The sequence below is a fragment of the Desmodus rotundus genome, chromosome 3, assembly GCF_022682495.2.
Source record: "Desmodus rotundus isolate HL8 chromosome 3, HLdesRot8A.1, whole genome shotgun sequence".
In the NCBI taxonomy this organism is placed as follows: Eukaryota; Metazoa; Chordata; class Mammalia; order Chiroptera; family Phyllostomidae; genus Desmodus; species Desmodus rotundus.
Genome location: NC_071389.1, coordinates 14,281,195 through 14,300,767, shown reverse-complemented (window position 1 = coordinate 14,300,767; position 19,573 = coordinate 14,281,195). Strand labels below are relative to the sequence as shown.

General features: G+C 53.3%; 2 protein-coding genes across 6 annotated transcripts; both read left to right on the top strand.

Annotated features, from left to right (window-relative positions):
• The first annotated feature begins 1,681 nt into the window (after positions 1-1,681).
• On the top strand, positions 1,682-14,156 carry HMGCL (3-hydroxy-3-methylglutaryl-CoA lyase). Its single transcript, XM_024554375.3, has 9 exons — positions 1,682-1,823; positions 3,356-3,439; positions 4,998-5,105; positions 5,680-5,775; positions 7,085-7,233; positions 9,442-9,505; positions 10,844-11,032; positions 12,295-12,420; positions 13,447-14,156. Exons 1-9 carry the CDS (start codon positions 1,764-1,766, stop codon positions 13,546-13,548), a joined length of 978 nt encoding a protein of 325 aa, XP_024410143.2. The 5' UTR covers positions 1,682-1,763; the 3' UTR covers positions 13,549-14,156.
• GALE (UDP-galactose-4-epimerase) lies at positions 12,304-19,549 on the top strand. Of its 5 annotated transcripts, none has more exons than XM_045190654.2 (11): positions 12,304-12,420; positions 16,757-16,882; positions 17,023-17,138; positions 17,227-17,340; positions 17,602-17,778; positions 18,042-18,155; positions 18,251-18,317; positions 18,413-18,498; positions 18,609-18,686; positions 18,909-19,023; positions 19,156-19,549. In XM_045190654.2, exons 2-11 carry the CDS (start codon positions 16,762-16,764, stop codon positions 19,212-19,214), a joined length of 1,047 nt encoding a protein of 348 aa, XP_045046589.1. In that variant the 5' UTR covers positions 12,304-12,420; positions 16,757-16,761; the 3' UTR covers positions 19,215-19,549. The 5 variants fall into 5 exon arrangements, with proteins under 5 accessions (XP_045046589.1, XP_045046591.1, XP_024410141.1 ...); XM_045190656.2 differs by lacking the exon at positions 12,304-12,420 and adding an exon at positions 15,003-15,117 and having other exon boundaries at positions 17,232-17,340; XM_024554373.3 differs by lacking the exon at positions 12,304-12,420 and adding an exon at positions 15,004-15,117.
• The last annotated feature ends 24 nt before the right edge of the window (positions 19,550-19,573 follow it).

Here is a 19,573-nt window from a genome sequence, read left to right as displayed (position 1 = left end):
GTATCATGTGGGCTGTATAGTACGTCTGCAACATCATTAAAAGATCATAAAAACTTGAAGAAAACCTGTATGTTTGGAAATTTTAAAACACATTTCTAAATAACTCAATGATCAAAGAAGGCACCTGCTTAAACCCCTTCAAATGTATTACTATGAAGGTAACTTTTATTAATATATCCCTAAAGCCCTACAGTATGGTCCCTGCCAAATCCCTCCCATCTTAGTGGGAAGGCCCCTTCCTGCTCCCTCCCTGCTCTCTAATCATTCTGGCCTTCTTTTCATATTTCCAAAACAATGTTTTACAAACATTTCTAAGTACTGCCCACAGTAAGAAATTTATTTTACATTGCAACCTGGTTAACATTATATATGTGTAACAAACAAAAGTTTTGTGAAACAGTACTTAGTATTATACAACGCACTCTGATATTTTCTGTTTCTTTCTTAAAGTTTATATCCACTAAGTTGATCTTATGACCACAACATGTATTTTGAAAAACACTGCTCTAAGCATTGAATTTCATTGCCTCAGGGTCTTTGCACATGCTATGCTCTCTGTCTAAAAAGCTTTTCTTGTATCCTCTTTACCTGGAGAGAGCTCACTCATTCTTCCAGGTGTGAAATCAAAGGATGATTCTCTCTCTGGAGTCAACTGCCTGCATTTGAACCCTGAAGATGGTGAAGAGTAGGTTAACGTGTGCAAAGAACTCAGAACAGCGCATGGCAAGTAGCAATGCTCCATCTTATTGTGAAAGGTAATAATTATACCACCGTTTGTGTGGTTGTTGTGGGCGAAAAGGGGACCACATACTAACCCTGACAAGCTGGGGGAGAAAGGGGGCACGTGGCAGGCCTTACAAACTGGTGACTGAAAGTAACCATTCAGGATGGTCTGAACACAGAAATTCCTAAGGAAAGCGGATCATGCTGGTGAGTTGTCATAGGCCAGTACCTTCCTTCACGAAGGTAAGTTTGTGTGTTAAGTGAGCCTGTATATCCTCTTTGTGTATCTAGGATAACACACCTTTGAATTGTCGGAGTAATTCGCTTTCCCAGACCCCCTCCAAGGCACAACTTCTGGCACTAGGGAACGAGTCCACAGAATCCCCCATTGTTATTGTGGGCACACTATCACCATGTACTGTACATGTTCTTAACTATCCTGTACCCACCAACGTAAACGAAGTGTCTCTCCGTTTAGCATTTCATCGAGTCCTAGAGATTTCCTCCTGTTCGGCTCCCTCCTGCCTCCTTAATCTACCAACAGATTTCATGTAAACCTCCTTGCACTTCTCCTTTGATTGGAACGTATAAAACAAGCTGCGGAACTGCCATTCTCCAGGGCATTTACTCAATCCGTTGAGATTTTGCTTCCGAGCATGTCCGCAAAATTTGGCTCAAAGAAACTCCTGTAAGGCTTTTCTACAGGCTGGCCATTCTCCCATCGACATTAATATCTGTCTTCCCACACCTCCCTGACTCTAAACCTATGAAGACAGGAACTTTGGCTAATTTTTGATCCGATCCTCTTTATGGTCCAAGAGTCTCACTTCTGGCAATGAAACGATGCCCTGAAGCACCCCATAATGAGTACGCAAGAACTGAGCCGATAGAAGGTCAGAGGAACGGCTGGGGGCGGAGCCAGCGTTAGGCGTCACCACGTTGCTCCAGAGGCCCGCCCCACAGGCGAGGCCGTGCCCACCCGGAGGTGGGTAGTCACGTGGGACTCAGCGGGGCCCCTCCCTCGGGTCAGCCGGACCAAGATGGCGACAGTGAGGGGGCCGCTGCGGCAGAGGCTGGTGGGCTTGGCTTCCGTCAGGGCTGTAAGTGCCACGGCCGGCGAGGGGCGGCCGTGCAGGCACCGTGACGCTCGGGGTCGGGGGCCTGACTCGTTCGGCTCCTCTGAGCGGCGAAGCCAGAGAGCTGTTCCTCAGGTGGAGCAGTCCCGAGTCAGGTGGACCTTGAAGTCTTCATGTGTACCCCAGATCCCTTGAGGGTTATAGGGAAAACAGGCCCGGAGAGGGGGAGCGACTTGCCCGGGTCGTGGAGACCTGGGACGCCATCTCAGGTGTCCTGATTTCCTATTCGAGGCTCTTTCTGGTGACTCTGGCACCTTTCTCTGTCCAATTGAGCGTAAAACCTCTATTAAGCTCTTCCTTAGTGAAAAATCACAAATACCCCTTCAGTTCCCAGTGGGAAAAGCACAGTCATTTCCCCCGCTTTGTTTAAATGCTCAACTGTTACGCAGTTGGAAATGAGTCCGGACTTAAGGGAGTTGGAAATGGGCCTGCACTGGGAACAGGAATCTCTTGTTTATTCCTGTTTCTGAGGGAAATATCCTCTCTGCTTTTAATTCTAAAAGAGAACAAATGTGAATTATTATTATTTTTATGCATTGATTGATTTTTAGAAAGAGGAAGGGGGAGAAAGAGAGAAACATCGATTTGTTGTTCCCTTTATTTATGTATTTATTGGTTGATTCTTGTATGTGCCCTGACCCGGTGGAACCTGTAACCTTGGCATATCAGGACAACCTTGTCACCAACTGAGCTATGGGGGGGCCAGGGCCAAATGTGAGTTAAGTGGTGAGAACTACTGCTTCTGGTCTCAGCATTAGTGAGGATGGGTCCATTTCTTCAGATCGACCTCCTGAAGGGTTTTTTTTTTCACATTTCATGGAGTTTATTTGGTTTCATTATGTAGTATCTACAGTTCACACACAGAGAAAGGAATAAAAGAGGAGCGTAAGTTAGGTGTTTAAATTTGTTCAAGTATTATAATAATGAGTTCCACAATTTACTCCCACAAAATACGGTAAAACACCACTGTAATAACACAGCAAGCCCCATTAGTCACTGAGGGAAAAGCAAAGTGCTTTAATTCCTTCCACACTGTCAAGAAGACAGGGAGGGATGGAGCCCTTGAAAGTGCCGTTGTCACCATCCAGAAATAAAGGTGGTGCTGGGCTGGGGGTGGGGGAGCATTAAAAAGAACATTTTCTTTGTAACCCTTCCCAACTAGGACACTGGATTAGTTTCCTATGACTGCTATAGCGAATTCTAACAATCTTGGGGCCTTAAAATAACATTCGTTTTCTTTCCCACAATTCTGGAGGTCAGAAGTCCAAAGTAATTTTCGCTGGGCTGACCTCAATGTTTTAGAAGAGAATCCATCTCTTGTCTCTTGCAGCTTCTGGGCGCTGTGTGGTATTTTCGTGGCTGGGGCTGTGTCACCCCAGTCTCTGCCTCTGCGATCACATTGCTGCTGCCTCCTCTGTGTGTGAGTGTGTGTGCACCCCCTGGGGGGTTGTGACGATCCATTCCTGTTACTTTTTGTTTTCTCTTTTAAATCAAAGGTCAGCACCTCATCCTTGAGTACTTTCCCAAAGCAGGTGAAAATTGTGGAAGTTGGTCCCCGAGACGGACTACAAAATGAAAAGGTAAAGCTGGAAATCAACCAAAAAAAGGTTTTTTGAGCCCTGAGAGTTCCATGTGGTAGGTGCAGCGGGGATGGACAGAGCTATGCCAGACAGGATCGCTCTGCCCAGTGTAGGTCTGGGTGGGGGACCAGGTGGGTGTCTGCGACAGTTTAGCAATCTAAGATGGCGGTGCAGTGGGTGCAGCATCCCCACATGCATTTCGGGGCCGTGGGGTGGCTGCGGAGTGCTGCGGGACTGGAGCACGGCGGTGAGGGCGTGCCTTTGCATCCAGCAGTTCCGTGGACGGGGGATCATCTAAACTAAGGAAGCCATGAAGGCCATATGCAAAGATTTGGCCTTGGGGGGTGTTCTCACGACCATTGGTAATAGCAGAAAATTGGAATAGCGCTGTCCAGCAGAACTTTCTATGAAGATAGGAATGTTCTAGACTTGGGCTGTCTCGTGTGGTAGCCACTAGACAGAAACGTGGCTATTGAGCACTTGAAATGCGGCTGAGGAATTTTTATTTTCATGTAATTTTGATTAAAATGGATATAACCACATATGGCTAGTATCTAACATATTAGACTTCACAGATCTAGAAGGTTACATATCAGGGAGGTTTTAAGGGTGGTTTTCTTTTGGTTTTTGGCATGTGTTTCAGAATCATGTATTTTTTTTTTCATTAAGAAAGCTTTTTAAAAAATGACAAGCCTAATTTTAATATTGAGCATTTGCTAGGAACGATAAACTGTGAGCTCCAGGAGGGCAGAATCATGTCTGTCCTGCTCCCTGAGGTCCCCCCCAGCACCTAGCACAACCCCTGGAACATGGAGGGCTCTTAAAAATCGTTCGTGTAATGTAACAGATTACATTAAAGCAGTGCAAGAGAAATCGTGGTGGGGGGTATGGAAGGGCTTGAAGTTCTTAGGATTTTTTTACCTGATCCCATAGGTACTAGGGAGCCATGGAAGGCATTTGAGCGGGAGAGTGAGATAGTGGAAGCTGTTTTAGGAGGGTTCCTGTGGGATGGACTGGTGGGGTGAGACTGTGTCATAATGTACCTGGGATAACGATACTAGATTTAGAAAGAGAAATCCATAGAGTCTGCTTAGCAACTAGATGTGGGGGGGGAGGGAGAGAAGCACTAGGCTGAACACGTGAGGAGATCCTGTGCCGCTTGGGAGATGGAGAAGGAGGGTGTAATCCATAAGACCCAGAGGGTTAGTCATGTGCCCTTTCAGGCCATGATATATGGCTCTTAATTTGCTATTACTGGGTCATAAATTAATAAACATCTAGTTAAGAAAAAGCCTATATGGCAGAAAAATATTGTTTCCATGTAAATATTAGCTCCTTTTCAGATGATAAGCTGCTTCCAATGTACCATGTTATCTGTAGAGCTTGAAGAAACCTTGTACCCCAACTATTGGCGAGGGTTACATGTGAACTCACACTAGTGAGACAGTGAAGTGTTTGCTGTAGCGGATGCTTTGAACTAACAGGCGCTGCTTTCTGAGGCCATTCGCTTCCCAACTGGGCTGACCTGTCTGTTCTGGTGTTCGTTTCTCCATTGCAGAACATCGTACCTACTCCAGTGAAAATCAGGATGATAGACATGCTTTCTGAAGCAGGACTCCCCGTTATCGAAGCCACCAGCTTTGTGTCTCCCAAGTGGGTTCCTCAGGTGAGCCCCACCTGTCAGTGAGAGGTGTTTTTCAGAAGAGAGGGACGGAAAGGTTTGCATTTGTCCTGGAAGTCAGGAGTATAGGTTTCCGGGTCTCTGACTTGCAGGGGTCTCAGGTGATTCATAGCAGCATGACGCAGCAAAAATAAAAAATAAAAAATAAAATAACCTGGCAGGTGGGAGGCTTGGATTCAGTCTGGGCTCTGCCTCTGAATTGCTTGGCGACCTTGCTGAGACCCCACAGGTGAGTGTTAGCTAGCACAGAGCCGAGCCCAGTGACCATGTTCTCGGTGTGTTCTCCATAAACGGCTGGTAGTATTGTCACTGCTGTCATTGGTTTGTAAAGCCAACAGTATTGTCCATATGGAGAAATTGGGGCTATTGTCCACACCCAGGGGCCTTCTGGCCCGTCAGCTGTCAGTAGTAGGAACAGCGCTGGGGGGGACAGCTCTGCAGAAGAGCTCATTCTCCAAGGGTTCTGGGGAACAGAGATCGTGTGATAAAAAGGTTTTCTCTACCTGAGCTCTCTGCTTTCCCTTACCGATGACTTCGCAATGTCTCCTTTGGTTCCCAGATGGCTGACCACACCGAAGTCTTGAAAGGCATCCAAAAGTTTCCTGGCATTAACTACCCAGTGCTGATCCCAAATTTCAAAGGCTACCAGGCAGCGGTAAGCTTGTTGGTGGGGGGCCCTGCAGTGAGACTGATGGCCCTGGTCCCTGCCTTCTGCCTGGACCTCAGGCCCTGTCCCGGGTGTCTGTCTGAAGGGCTGTCTCCAGTGGTGAGGAGCACCGTCAGACAGACAGTCGACAGGCTGGGGCAGTGCTGGCCCTGCCACACCCAGCTCTCTGATTTCGACAGGCCTCAGGTCCTGCCCGTATAGTAGGGCTAGTGATAGGGTAGCGTTGCGAGGATTTCAGAAGATAAAATGCACATAAATTGCTTAGGAGATAAGTGCTTAATAAATTGTAGCTTTTGTTCTTACCTAGTTTCTCTATAAAGAAACGTAAGCAAGCTCTCCTCAAGAATTGCAACGGGAGTTGCTAATATCTGTCAACTTTATTATAAATTTAAATGAGAACATCATTGGGGATACTGATGCTAATTTAGGCCAAAGCCTTCTCTTAAGAGCAACTGAAGCCATGACTGGTGTGGCTCAGGGGACTGAGTGCCAGCCTGCAAACCAAAAAGGTCGCTGGTTAGATTCCCAGTCAGGGCACACGCCACAGGTCCCCATTAGAGGGGTGTGCGAGAGGCGGCTGATTGGTGTGTCTCTCACACATTGATGTTTCTCTCCCTCTCTTTGTCCCTCCCTTCCTCTCTCTAAAAGTAAACAAAATCTTTAAAAAAAAGTAAAAGAATGACCGACTTCCAGGGTGATGGCAGTGGCAATATTGGTCCCTGGAGGAAGGCCAAGGTTCTTTCTCATTGAGATATAATCCACTGTATTAATTTTCTGGGGTTGCCATAACACAATACCACAAACGACAAAAATGTATCCTCTCTCAGTCTGGGGGCCAGAAGTCCGAGATCAAGGTGTCAGCAGGGCTGGTGCCTTCTGCGTGTTCCGGGGGTGACTCTGGGCCATGCTTCTGCCCTGGTGCCTGGTGCCAGCCAACAGTCGTTGACATCCTTGGCTTGTAGGTGTGTCACTCTATTCTCTGCTTCCAGCTTCACCAGCCTCCCCTCCGCGACTCTGTCTTCACGTGGCCGTTGTCTCATAAGGACACCAGTCACATTAGAGAGAAACCAGGGTGGCCTCATCTTAATAAATTATATCTACAGTGACCCTATTTCCAATAAGAACACAGCCTGAGGTACTGGGGGTTAGGACTTAAACATAACTTTTTCCGGGGGGGGACACAGTTCAACCCACAACATTCCCAGATCCTAGAATTGGCTGTGCAACCAGGGGTGTTGCCGTTCTGGTATTCCTCGAGGAGCCAGAGGCTCAAAGGAGTTCCTCTGGCTGTTGGCAGGTGGCTGCTGGAGCCAAGGAGGTGAGCATCTTTGGAGCTGCCTCCGAGCTCTTCACCAGGAAGAACGTCAACTGCTCCATAGATGAAAGTTTCCAGCGGTTTGACCAGGTCTTGAAGGCAGCCCGGGCAGCCGGTATCCCTGTGCGGGGGTGAGTCAGACCGCATCGGTGCTGCCTGTCCCATCCCTGGTACCATTCTGGACCAGTCCCTAACTGGCCCAGTGACCCTCCCCCACAAACTCCTAATCCTGGGGACAGGCAGCCTAAGCTCCAGACTGCTTTTCCCAAGTAAACGTGGTCAGAAGAAATGCTAGCAAGTGCTTTCTCCAGACCTGACTTTGGGGTCGGTTCACCAAAGGAAATCTTAGCAGGACAGGACATTAGGCAGGGTTTCTGGAGGTCGCTTTACTCTCGGCTCCACTACCAGCTCTTCACATGTCCCAGAAGAATCCCCTGGGCCTCTTAAGCCATCGTTAATAGCAGTAGTGCCAGGGATCATCATACGTGGCTTCACAACCAGCCAGCAAGGAGGGGAGGAGCCCCATGTACAGACAGCAAGACCAAGACTCAGAAGGGTGAAGCGTCCGCTGTAAGGTCACACAGTCATCCAGATTGCAGCCGAGTGCTTTCAGAGGCGCACATCTGACCACATCACCCCTGTTTAAGAAGCTTACGGTGACTTCCCCACTCCAGACTTTTCCACATGGGTCACAAGGCCCTGCGTGATTCAGGCCCTGCTCTCCATGCAGCCTCAGTGGTCACTGCTCCCTTCCAGCCCCCCTGTGACTTCCTTCCATTTGTCACGTGGCCCCCTCTCTCTTGCCTCTGGGCCTCTGCACCTGCTTTCCAAAGACTCAGAACTCGCTTCCCCCTACATCCTACTTGTCAGGACTAACCACTGTTCGTCCTTCAGTCCCCTCATGGCTGCCAGTTTCTCCAAGAAGCTTTCTCTGTCCCTCAGCTGGAGTTAGCACCCCCCCCACACACCTGGCCGCCCTTAGTCCATTACATATCCTCTAACTTAGCAGTCAACTGCTTGGTAAATTGTCCCTTGCCTCCCACCCCCACTAGACCAGGCCCACATCTCCCTCAGTTCCTGGTGTACCTCTCTGCCAGCTCAAGGCCCAGCACACAGTAGGTGTCCAGGATCTGATGGGCAGGCAGACGGATGGATGGTTGGACGGATGGATGGGGAAGCAGGGGCTTGTCAGGTCTGCCTGACTCCCAAGCCTGGTCTCCTAACTTTCCCTTGCTCAGCAACAACTGGAAAATAAGAGGGAGAATTAAAATGGGAAAGTATACTGAGATCTTTAAGGCTGAAGTTATTTAACCAGCAGCCGTTTATTATGTGCAGAATAGTTTGCTAGACTCTGAAAGGTTTGAGTGGAGCCTCGGCTCCAGTGGTGTGGGTGGGAATAGAGGCCCCCTACTGCCGAGATCCAAACTCCTTACCGTAGCTCGCAGGACCCTGTGATGAGGCCCATGCCTGCCTCTCCGGCCTCAGGTCGTACTTCTTTGCCCCTTGCTCTCCGTGCCTCAGCTGTACCAGCCTTTGTTCTCTGTCTAGAACACACCCACCCTTCCAACTCCGGGCCTCTGCACTGGCTCTTCTCTGCCCAAAGGCTCTTCCTGTGGCTGTCCCCCTCTCTCAGCTGCAGCGTCTGTCTTTTCAGAGCTCTTCCTGGGCCACCTCAGCCACTCTTGGCCTCCTCTGGTTGCGCCTGTCACATTCCCTGGCCTTTTCTTCATAGCACATCACCTTCTGAGGCTATCTCCTTGACTCATCTGATTGCCCTTTAATCAGCTATCTCCTAATTGGAAATAAGCACTGTGGTGGGGGGACATGTCAGCCTTGCTCACGGAGCTCCCCTAGTGCCTGGCCTTAGTGGCCAACTCCGTAAGTATCAGTTGGATAAATAAGCAACTGAATCCTCTGACAGCTCACCACAACAGGCCAGCCCATCTCTTAGTCCTGCCTTTGGTTTCATGGGTCCCTGGTCCCCTCCTGTAAGAATGGGCCCCAGCTACCCTGGCCTGCGTTCTGCCTTACTCCACCTCTGTACAGCTCAGGCACTTGCTCATGTTACCCTCTCCAGCTCCAGCTCCCTGAACTACAGGCCTGTTAGTCCCCTTACTTGCCGTGGCTCTCCACTGCCCCCTCCCGGCGCTATGCGGCACTACCTTCATTCTGGCTCTGTGTCACTGAATTAGCCTTTCACCCAGGTGCTTGGCCTCCTGCGCAACTCAGGTTTTGATTGTGGGCTAACCAGGGATGTGTGTCAAACAGACCCCCTTGCCTCAGTCTGCTGGCCAAAACTCAGGGGCACTGACGCCATTCCTCGCCCTGTCTTCCCACAGGTACGTCTCCTGTGTGCTTGGATGCCCCTATGAAGGGAAGATCTCCCCGGCCAAAGTAGCTGAGGTGTGTGTGAGCGCCAGGGCGGGGCTTTTGCGAGGGCTGGCTGCCTTGCCTGCCCCTGCATGCAGAGGTTCCCCTCGCCGCCCTGTCCTGGTGGGTCACTGATTTCCTTCGTTCACGCCCCAGCCCTCCATCCCAGGATGAGTGCTTCCTCTGGAGTTTCCAGTCTGGTCAGTGGGCAGATGATAATTGAGGCAATAATCCTTTGTGCAGAGGCTCCTCACCCAAGAGTCCCTGTGGTCCCTTGTGGTCAGAGAGGCTACGGGACACCCTCTGAGCAACAGCCAGGTCTGAGAAGAGCATAGAGCAGGAACTGAGTTTCAGCAACACAAGAGTTCATGGCATTTAGTCCTCAAAACCAGCCTGCAAGTTCAGCGTTATTGTTGTTAGCCCATTTTCCAGCTGAGGAAACCGAGACTGACTCAGTTGCCACGCAGGTTGCCCATGGTGCGACCAGGTCTCAACCCCCATCTTGTTCACCTCCAGAGCCCGCTTGCCCTTCCCTCAACATCACTATAGCATGCAAAAACGCGGAGCAGAAACAGTCGCATCTGCAGATGGAAAGGGAGCTCTACACTCTAGGTCTTGGCCTCCCATTGTCGCCATAGCCCTTCAAAGGCTCTTCGTCGTTTTAGAAGCAGAAACTGAAGCTCAGAAAAGTCAAGTCCCTTGCCAAGGCCCCACAGCTAGTGAGCAGCAGAACTGGGATTTTAATGCAGCTTCATGTCACTCCAGAGCTGCTCCTTCAGCTGCACCCTCCGCACCCGCAAGCTGCTGGGTGCCAGTCACTGCTCTCACCATTTCCCTTATCTGCAGACCCTTGCTGAGTGCCATCTAGCTCCCTGGCCCCGGCGCATCCTCCCTTAGCAGCACAGTGTACAGAAGCATCTCCCTGGGTCGAGCACATACACTCTGGTTTTGCAGTGATTTTAGGGGTCTGCCAATGGGCTTCTAAAAATTTAAATACTTTTTACTTCTGTCAAAAATATAAAGCTAGCACTTCAGACCCACGATTTCACAGATCAAGGATAAAGCTATAAGGAAGGGGTCTGTTTTACTGTTTCTAACACCTGGGTCTGACCCCCTGTGTGGAAGTGGAGACTCGGGTGGGAGGAAAGCCAGGGTTGCAGCCCCAGGGTCTGCCCTGGGCAGCTCCCTATGCCCCAGTCTCCTGAGGAGCGTGGGGACTGATCCCACTCAAAGCTGTAAGGAGCCAGCCATCTGATCCGTGTAGTGCCCGGTCATGGAGGTGTTCTGCACAGGCCACGGACCCCTGCTTCGGAGCTCTAGGCCACTTGGCTTGGGAGCCTGTGGCCTCCAAGCACCTGTTTGTTTTCCCAGGTCAGTAAGAAGATGTACGCAATGGGCTGCTACGAGATCTCCCTGGGGGACACCATCGGCGTGGGCACGCCTGGGGTCATGAAGGAGATGCTGTCTGCTGTCATGCACGAGGTGCCGGTGGCTGCCCTTGCTGTCCACTGTCACGACACCTACGGCCAGGCCCTGGCCAACACCTTGATGGCCCTGCAGGTAATCCGGGCAAGTCCTAGGAGAAAGGCACGTGTCCATTCTCATGTTGGACACAGACACGTGACCCTGCCCCAGAAGTTCTTACATCTGTGTGTTAGGGGCAACAGTGGAGGATTTAGGTGATAATCCTAATGCGTTATGACAGATGCCACGAAGGGAGGAAGCACAGGGCTGAGGGAGGTGCCCATCCCAGCTGGGAGGGTAGAGAGGTTTTGCCAGAATATGCCTGAGTGAGTCTTGAAGGACATGGAGAAGTTCAGCAGTTGAGCAGGGGAAGCAGAAAGGTGGCTTGGAGCACTGCCCTGCAAGGCCGAGGCAGGGCTCGGGGAGGACTCGTGGGCCCTGGCCCTGGGGCAGCATGCTGGGTAGGGAGCGTGCAAACACGCCTCTGTGCGGAGCAGCAGGCCGGGCCAGGCAGTGGGCACAGGCAGCGGTCACTCAGAGGGTGAGCCTTTACTACTGCTTCAGGAGATTGGACTGAGACCTGAGATCGGGCTCCCCTTGAGGTTCGCTTCTCCTGGGCTGGCTGCCCCGCAGAAGGGAAGTTCTCAGTGTCGCCACAGGCTGCCTTCCTGTAGCGTTAGTCTGATTCCAGCCTGTCGTCTTCAGGTTATAGAGCAATCTTGGGCCACTTTTTTTTTTTCCACTCAAGTTATCTCCTGGAGGCTTATGTCTTAGGTGATTACTTTCTGGGTCTATTTTCTGAGAGTTGTGGTTGTCAAGGGTGAAGTCTATTAGAGGTCTAAGGAGAGATGGGAAGGTCAAACATAAAAAAAAACACCAAATACCAACCATCCAGGAGAGTAGGAGGTGACCGACCTAGGGAAATGGCTAGGTCCCCGGGGTTAGACAGCAGCCTTGGGGGAGAGGGTGTGCATAACTGAACCACAGTAAACAACAGGGATCTGAAATCTCAACAGTGGGCGGGGCTTACTTTAGGTCAGTGATCAGGAAGGGCCTCTGAGGAGGTGGCCTTCAGGCCGAGACCTTCAGGGTGAGAAGGAGCCTTGAAACCATTACAGGACCTGAGGGAGCATATTCCTGCAGAGCAAGCAGTGTATGCCGGAAGACTCACGCTGCTCCCAGAGCTAAAGAGAAACTCTTTCAGTGGGGTTTTCACTTTAACAGAATCACAAACCCAAGGAATGAATGACTGGCCGTGGCATTTCAGGCAGCAGACAACTGGGAGGTTTCTAAGGACCAGCTTTGTAGGCTCTGGTCCCCACAGTAAGAGCCGTGTCTCACCATCCTAATGTTTCCAGATGGGAGTGAGCATCGTGGACTCTTCCGTGGCAGGACTTGGAGGCTGTCCCTATGCACAGGGGGCATCGGGAAACTTGGCCACCGAGGACCTGGTCTACATGCTGGCAGGCTTGGGCATTCACACGGTAAGCCTGTCTGTCCCCCCGTCCTGACAGCTCTGAACTAACCAGCGCTCTGCCTAAAGCCAGAGAACAGAAGCTGATGGGTTCATTTAGGGTTATTGTTATTTCGGGGGTGGGGGGGGTGATGGGAGCAGTTAATAGGGGAAGGGTGCCAGGGGATTATTGGGTGTTTTTGAGAGAGCGGAGTGTGGGTGATGGAGGCCTTGAGAAGGCCAGGCTCTCCGTGCGAGTTCACCACTTTAGTTTAGAGAGGCACCAGGTTGTAAGGGGAGCACCCCAAAAGGGGTCAGGTGCGTAACCTGACATGAGTTAGACCTCTCTAGACTTCTGTTCCCTGTCGAATGAGGGCAGCGGGAGGAGATGGCCCCCAGCGCACTCAGAGTCAGCAGGGGCACTCAGTGTTGATTGAAAGCACAGCGCCTGTGCTTTAGGCTCAGAAGTCACTGGGCTTAAAACCTAGTTCTGCCACTCACAGGCTGTGTGACCTGACAAAATACTTTTCCTCTCAGGGCCTAAGAAACGGGATAATAACAATACCTCTCTTGTAGGGCCGGTATGAGGACGAACTAGGGAAATATAGAATGCTTAGCCCGGAGCCAAGTACATAGTGCACCGGAGTAAACAGGAGCTGTTGTTGAGCAGCGGGTTTCAGAGCGGCCCTTCCAGTTGGTGCTTGCGCTCCCTCTGCCTCACAGTTCATCACTGCGGTGTGCCGTTTTTGGCCGCTGTGGGCCAGGCCCTGGAGATGGAGCACTGAGCAAGACTGAGGGGATCCCTGTTCCGGTGGGGGCACTACTAACCATTACACAGGCTGAGGCATCCTGTACCAGGGGAGTCAGGGGAGTCAGAGGTGCCAGAAGGTGCCAGAAGGACACAGCCTCAAAGACAGCTAGCTGGTGTCCCATCGTCACAGGAACGAGCCCTGGTCTTCACCCTTACTCTTTCAGTACCCCAGCTGTCTGTCAGTGTGCTGTTTCCCAGGTGTGGGGGGCGTATCATGACTTACTTCATCCTCCTTGGTTTTCAAAGGGTGTGAACCTCCAGAAGCTCCTGGAAGCTGGAATCTTTATCTGTCAAGCCCTTAACAGAAAAACCAGTTCCAAGGTGGCTCAGGCTACCTGTAAACTGTGAGCCCCTTGCCCACCCAAAGCTCGGGGACTGCGCAGGCTGGGGGCACGTCTGGGTGATTCACTGATGGGCTCGTGGAAATGGGATTGAAATGGACAGGAACGGGCATCTCACCACCAGCCCTGCACACAGCAGTTGCTTGGCCTCAAGCCTTCCCTGCCAGATCTGAGTAGGAATAAGAGGTTGGGGGTTTGGGGGCCTCCCTTCACCATGGACCCAACAGCCCAGGAGTTGAATACCTGGGGCCACTTGGGAACCTAGTTCCCTGGCTTGGGTTTATCCTCAGGTCTTACCTCTGGATGAAATCTGACAGGTGACCGACTATACCGCTCAACCCAGCTATGGCCTTGGTGCCATTGCTCTCTGACTTCAGAGGGCAGAAGGGCATGGAGGGGTTTTTCCCTAAGCTGGCTGAAAGGGTGAGGGCTCAGTTCTGCATTGGCCACCTGCCAACTCTAGTCTCTCTGGAAAATCACTCCAAACATGATTTTTGAAAACAGCTGTGTAATTAAAGGTTTAATGATGCTGAACCATTCCAGGACCCTGCAGATGTGTGTATATTTGAGAGTGGGGGAATAAAACGTCTTCATTTGCACTCAGAGGTAAACACAGACTATTCATCTCTGGATTATTCTCCGTTTCCCCACCTGACCCCCACATTTACAGTGACCGGAACCTGGTGGCTTTGGGCTTGCTGGGGGCTGGCCAGAATGCCCTGGAAGGACTGCTTCTGAGGCCCTTGGCTCTGGCCAGGGCAGTCGCACAGGCCCTGTGGCAGGCAGCAGGGGCCATCTGCTCCTCTGGGTCTGGACTAGAGCGGGTGTGCTTGGCCTTTGTATGTCAGGCTCTGCCAGCCCTCGGTTGTCCTTGTGCACTCCAGGTTTTGGGAAACACCTATGGCTCTGGTTCCATCACACAGTATGACATGCCTTTATACATATTATTCTCTAGCTATACCTTTATTTTAAACAAACATGACCATTTTCTAATCCACTATGGTAGGCAGGGTGCAGACAAACCATTCTCTGTTCCGTGTGAGGGGTTTTCGAGCTAGACTTCCCAGCACCTGCCGCTTCTAAGGCAGCGCCGCCCCTTATTGCCCTAGTCCCACGCGGTTGTGCGTTCATACAAGGCTCACCCTGAAGAAAGGGTTTAGCAGATACAAAAAGCTTGGAAAACCTGCAGGTGAGATAGGAGCCCCATCTCCCGGCGCGCTGCCCTCCACCTGCTTCCAGGGGTCGGAATGAGCTCTCGATCGGATCAGGGCGTGGAAACCCGGAACACCCTCCTCGGGAGCGGACCTCTGCAGCACGGCTTTGAGGCCCGAGTCTGGCTGCGCTTTTCTTCCACGGGCCACCTTGGCACTGGACTGCTGCCCACTGCGGGCCCTTGTAGGGGCGCACTGCGCAGGCGCCTTTGATCCCCAGCTCCTTTTGTCCTCCCGGCGCACCGTACTGCCGTCTCCCTGGGTCTTCGCGGGCGTGAGAGGGCGGGACCATGTGGGCCGTCAGCTCTTAAAGGGACCGGAGGCGGCAACGCTAGAGGCGGCGTGGGACGCGCAGTCCCGAGCAGGTTCGGGAAGGGAATGTGGGGCCGGGCGGGTGGGCTCGAGAGGGGCCGGGTGGTCTACTGGGAGCGAGCGAGAGTTTTGGGGGCCGGGTTGTGTTCTGGGCTGAGTATCGTCAGGGCAGGCCGCTCCAGCTGCCACTCCAGTGGCCCAGGGTCATTCATTCCCAGTCTGGGGACGCCTTGCGTGGCCCCCTCCTAGCCGTGACCCAAGATAGCGCCCCCTCCCACCCATTATGCAGATTGGGAAAACCGAGGAAGCGACAGCTGACCTGGGTCGCCCCGCGGGCCCGGGGCGGGTTCGCTTCACCAACCTTTCTGCCTCCCAGGGCACCCTCTTCGACCACTTTCTGGACATCCTCACAGTGCGTGGACCTCAGCGGGATGGGGGTAGGGGAGACTTTGACATCCGGAGCAGAGTCCAGCGGGAAGCAGTTGGGGGAAGGGCGAACTGCTTGGGTCAGGGGCTGGCCTGGGAGCCTTGGAGATCCTGATTCCAGCCCAACTATCACTAGCTGTGTGACCGCAGGCAAATTACTTTAGTCTGACTTTAGTATTCCGGTCTGTAAAGTGCCAGTGGTAATACCTGCCTCTTCAGGATACTGGGAGAATTCAGGAAAATAATGCAAAAGTGCCTGGTACACCGAGGGTGCTCCGCCAAGTTGGTTGGGGCTGGATGAACCCTGGAGGCAATTTAGGCAGCCTGGAGGAAGGCAACTTCGAGCAGGGCCGCCCCGAATGAAAGACCTCAGTGTTTGGGGCTTTCCACCCCCTCCGCCCCCTCTGCCCGTGGAGTTTGTTCAAGGCGGGGTGCACACCTGGCAGTGGAGTAGGCGCCAGGGCCACGTCTACACTGGCCAGCTCAGTGCTGCCTAGAGTTGGGCGGGATCCTTAGCTCCAAACCGCGAGTGCTCCGGCTGGCCCAGGCAGGGGCAGAGGCTTAGCCAGCCAGGCTGACCTGGGGTGGGGTGGGGCCAATACCAGGAAAGCAGTGCTGCAGCCCCAGAGCTGGGCTCAGCCTGCCTGGCAAAGGACCCCACCCTGAGGCTGGCTGGTAAGTTTCCTGCTGCCTCCCATTTGACCCTGGCGGAGAGTAAGGCATGGGGTTTGTGTATAGCTGGAGCCCAGGAGCCAGTTTATACCTACTGATGGCAGAAGGACTGGGAAGGCCTGAGGCTGAGCAGGCAGCATCCCTTCCTGGGCTCTTGGAGTTCAAGTACTGCTGCCATATGGGCTCCTGCCCAGAACTGTTCAGTTCCCAGACACCTTGGGGAAGAAGTGTGGAGCCTTAGATTCCATCTTCCCAACCCAGGGCCAGTTGGGTCTAGAAAATACGGCACCTGTGTGGGTCTCCCCACCTACACCATGCAACAGGCCTTTAAAATCATCTCATTTAATTCTTACACTATCATATGGCATTTGTATAATAAGTTCCATGTTATAAAGATGGAAACTGAGGCAAAGAGAAGGTAAGTGATCTCTAAGGCCAGAAAGTGATGGTATCTAAACTCAGACCAGGGCTGATTCCAGAACCACCCTATCAACTGGGACACACCACTGCCTCCCTCCGAGGCCAGACTTCCGTTGGAAGGAGGCCCCGAGTGGCCAGTGCAAGCCACCTCTGAGACTCTGTGTCCTGGGCCAGGTGCAATGGCAGAGAAGGTGCTGGTAACGGGCGGGGCTGGCTACATTGGCAGCCACACAGTGTTGGAGCTTCTGGAGGCGGGCTATTTGCCTGTGGTCATCGACAACTTCCATAATGCCATCCGTGGTGAGTGCACGCGTGTGGGGCTGGGGCTTCTAGAGGGGACGGAAGGAAAACCCTGGGTTCCACCTCCAGGGGATGTGTATCTGGCTAGTCCCCAGGACCCCATCTCCTCTGATTTTGATGGCCTCCGTGTGCCCAACCAGGAGGGGGCTCCATGCCTGAGAGCCTGCAGCGGGTTCAGGAGCTGGCAGGCCGCCCTTTGGAGTTTGAGGAGATGGACATCTTGGACCAGGCAGCCCTGGAACGTCTCTTCAAGAAGGTGGGGGGCTTGCAGGCAGGCAGGCAGAGGGCACTGCCACGGGCCGGGGCCTGTAAAGCAGCGTCTGACCCTGGCTCTGTGCCTGCAGCACAGCTTTACGGCAGTCATCCACTTTGCGGGGCTCAAGGCTGTGGGCGAGTCAGTGCAGAAGCCTCTGGACTATTACAGAGTTAACCTGACAGGAACCATCCAGCTGCTGGAGGTGAGATGTGGGGCGAGCACACAGACACTGGGAGGGCCCCTCTCCGGGCAGGCAGTGCCAAACACGGTGAGTCGGGGGGCTCGAGTCAGGCAGGGCCCAAAACTGAATCACCTTGGACACGTCTTTCTTCACCTCTCAGCCTTGGTCTCCCCATCTGTGAGTGGGAGTGCCCGTACCTTGGCCCCACCCACCTGTGAAGGAGTAAGGGGCCGGGAGTAACATGGGAGGCAGAGGCCACTGACAAGTCCCCCTCACGGCCAGATCATGAGAACCCACGGGGTGAAGAGCCTGGTATTCAGCAGCTCAGCCACTGTGTATGGGAACCCCCAGTACCTGCCCCTGGACGAGGCCCACCCCACGGGTGGCTGTACCAACCCGTACGGCAAATCCAAGTTCTTCATCGAGGAAATGATCCGGGACCTGTGCCAGGCAGACAAGGTGAGGGAACCCAGCCCAGGCTCTGCCCCCATGAGCCTGAGGATGGGATCCAAGGCAACTCCCACCAAGGAAGCAAGGCTCAAGAAGCAAGGCTCAGGAAGCAGCAGCGACTGCCCAAGGTCACAGCACCTGGGGGAGGACCCAATCCCCCAGCCCCTTTCTAGGGATAGAGAACAGGCATGGGAGGCGAGAGGTACAGGGCTCTGGATTGAGTTGGGACACAGCCTGCACCTTCACCCCACCCTCTGACCTGTGTCCCACAGACCTGGAACGCAGTGCTGCTGCGCTACTTCAACCCCACGGGCGCCCATGCCTCGGGCCGCATTGGTGAAGATCCCCAGGGCGTCCCCAACAACCTCATGCCCTATGTGTCCCAGGTAAGGAAGGAGAGGAGGGAGGGGGGTTGCCCTAGGTTTTAGGGGTAGAGCTGGTGCTGAGGGCCTGGGAAGAGCTGACCTGACCCCCACTCCAGGTGGCGATTGGGCGACGGGAGGCACTGAATGTCTTTGGCAATGACTATGACACAGAGGATGGCACAGGTGAGCCCAGGATGAGGATCCAGGAGTGGGAGCCATGAGGGAGACTGAGGGGGCAGACAATACTGAGCCCTCCCACCCAACCAACTCCTCTGCAGGCGTCCGGGATTACATCCACGTGGTGGACCTGGCCAAGGGCCACATCGCGGCCCTGAGGAAACTGAAAGATCAGTGTGGCTGCCGGGTAGGGAGAGAAAGGAGAAGCAAGGGAGGGGAGGTGGAGTTCCGGGCAAGTGGGGCCCAGAGGGGTGGTTACGCCAGCCCCTTCCACAGTACCTGTTCTCTCCTGGGCAGATCTACAACCTGGGAACAGGCACGGGCTATTCGGTGCTGCAGATGGTCCGGGCCATGGAGAAGGCCTCCGGGAGGAAGGTGGGCATCTACCCTGCGCCACCCCCCTGACTCCCAGCAGTAGACCCAGCCCCTCCCACTAGCCTACCTGATGGGCACTGCCACCTCTATTGAGCCTGCCTTAGCGCCGTGTGCCTGCAAGAGATCCGGCCCTGGTCTTCATTCCTTGAGGGTCCAGTCAGAAGCTGGCTAGGTGAGGCCACGGCTTGCTCAGCTAGACGACAACTGTCCCCTCTCTTGCAGATCCCATACAAGGTGGTGGCACGGCGGGAAGGTGACGTGGCTGCCTGTTATGCCAACCCGAACCTGGCCCTCCAGGAGCTGGGCTGGACAGCAGCCTTAGGGCTGGACAGGATGTGTGAGTGCTAGCCTGATCCTTGGGAGACAGCCAGGGGCCAGGGGGGCTGGCTGGGTCTGGATGTGCCCTGAGGTGGCGGCGGCCCTGCATTCCAGTGTGGATCCTGACCACAGGCCTCTCACCCTATCACAGGTGAGGATCTGTGGCGCTGGCAGAAGCAGAATCCCTCAGGCTTCAGCACACAGGTCTGACACCCTCTCCTACCACGAACCAGAAAAGAAAAACAACTGCCTGCTTGCCAGCATCTGGCAAGAACCCAGGGGCCTCAGAGCCTGCCCTACCTCAAACCCTAGCGGGCCTGCTCAGCCCACAGGCATGAGGCCAAGAGCTCCACGGATCAGGAGGCAGGGGTCTCTAACTCTTCACCTCCACAGGGTCTGGGAAGACAGGGCCCATCAAGATCACCAAGAAGCGAGTGGGGGAGGCAGGGCCCTGAGACGACAGCACCTGGCTCCCAGGCACTAATTTATACTGTTATGAAGGCACTCTCCAAAATATTTAAAATAAAAGGTTTTCTTATGCTGGAGCATTTTCTCACACATGGTCTCTC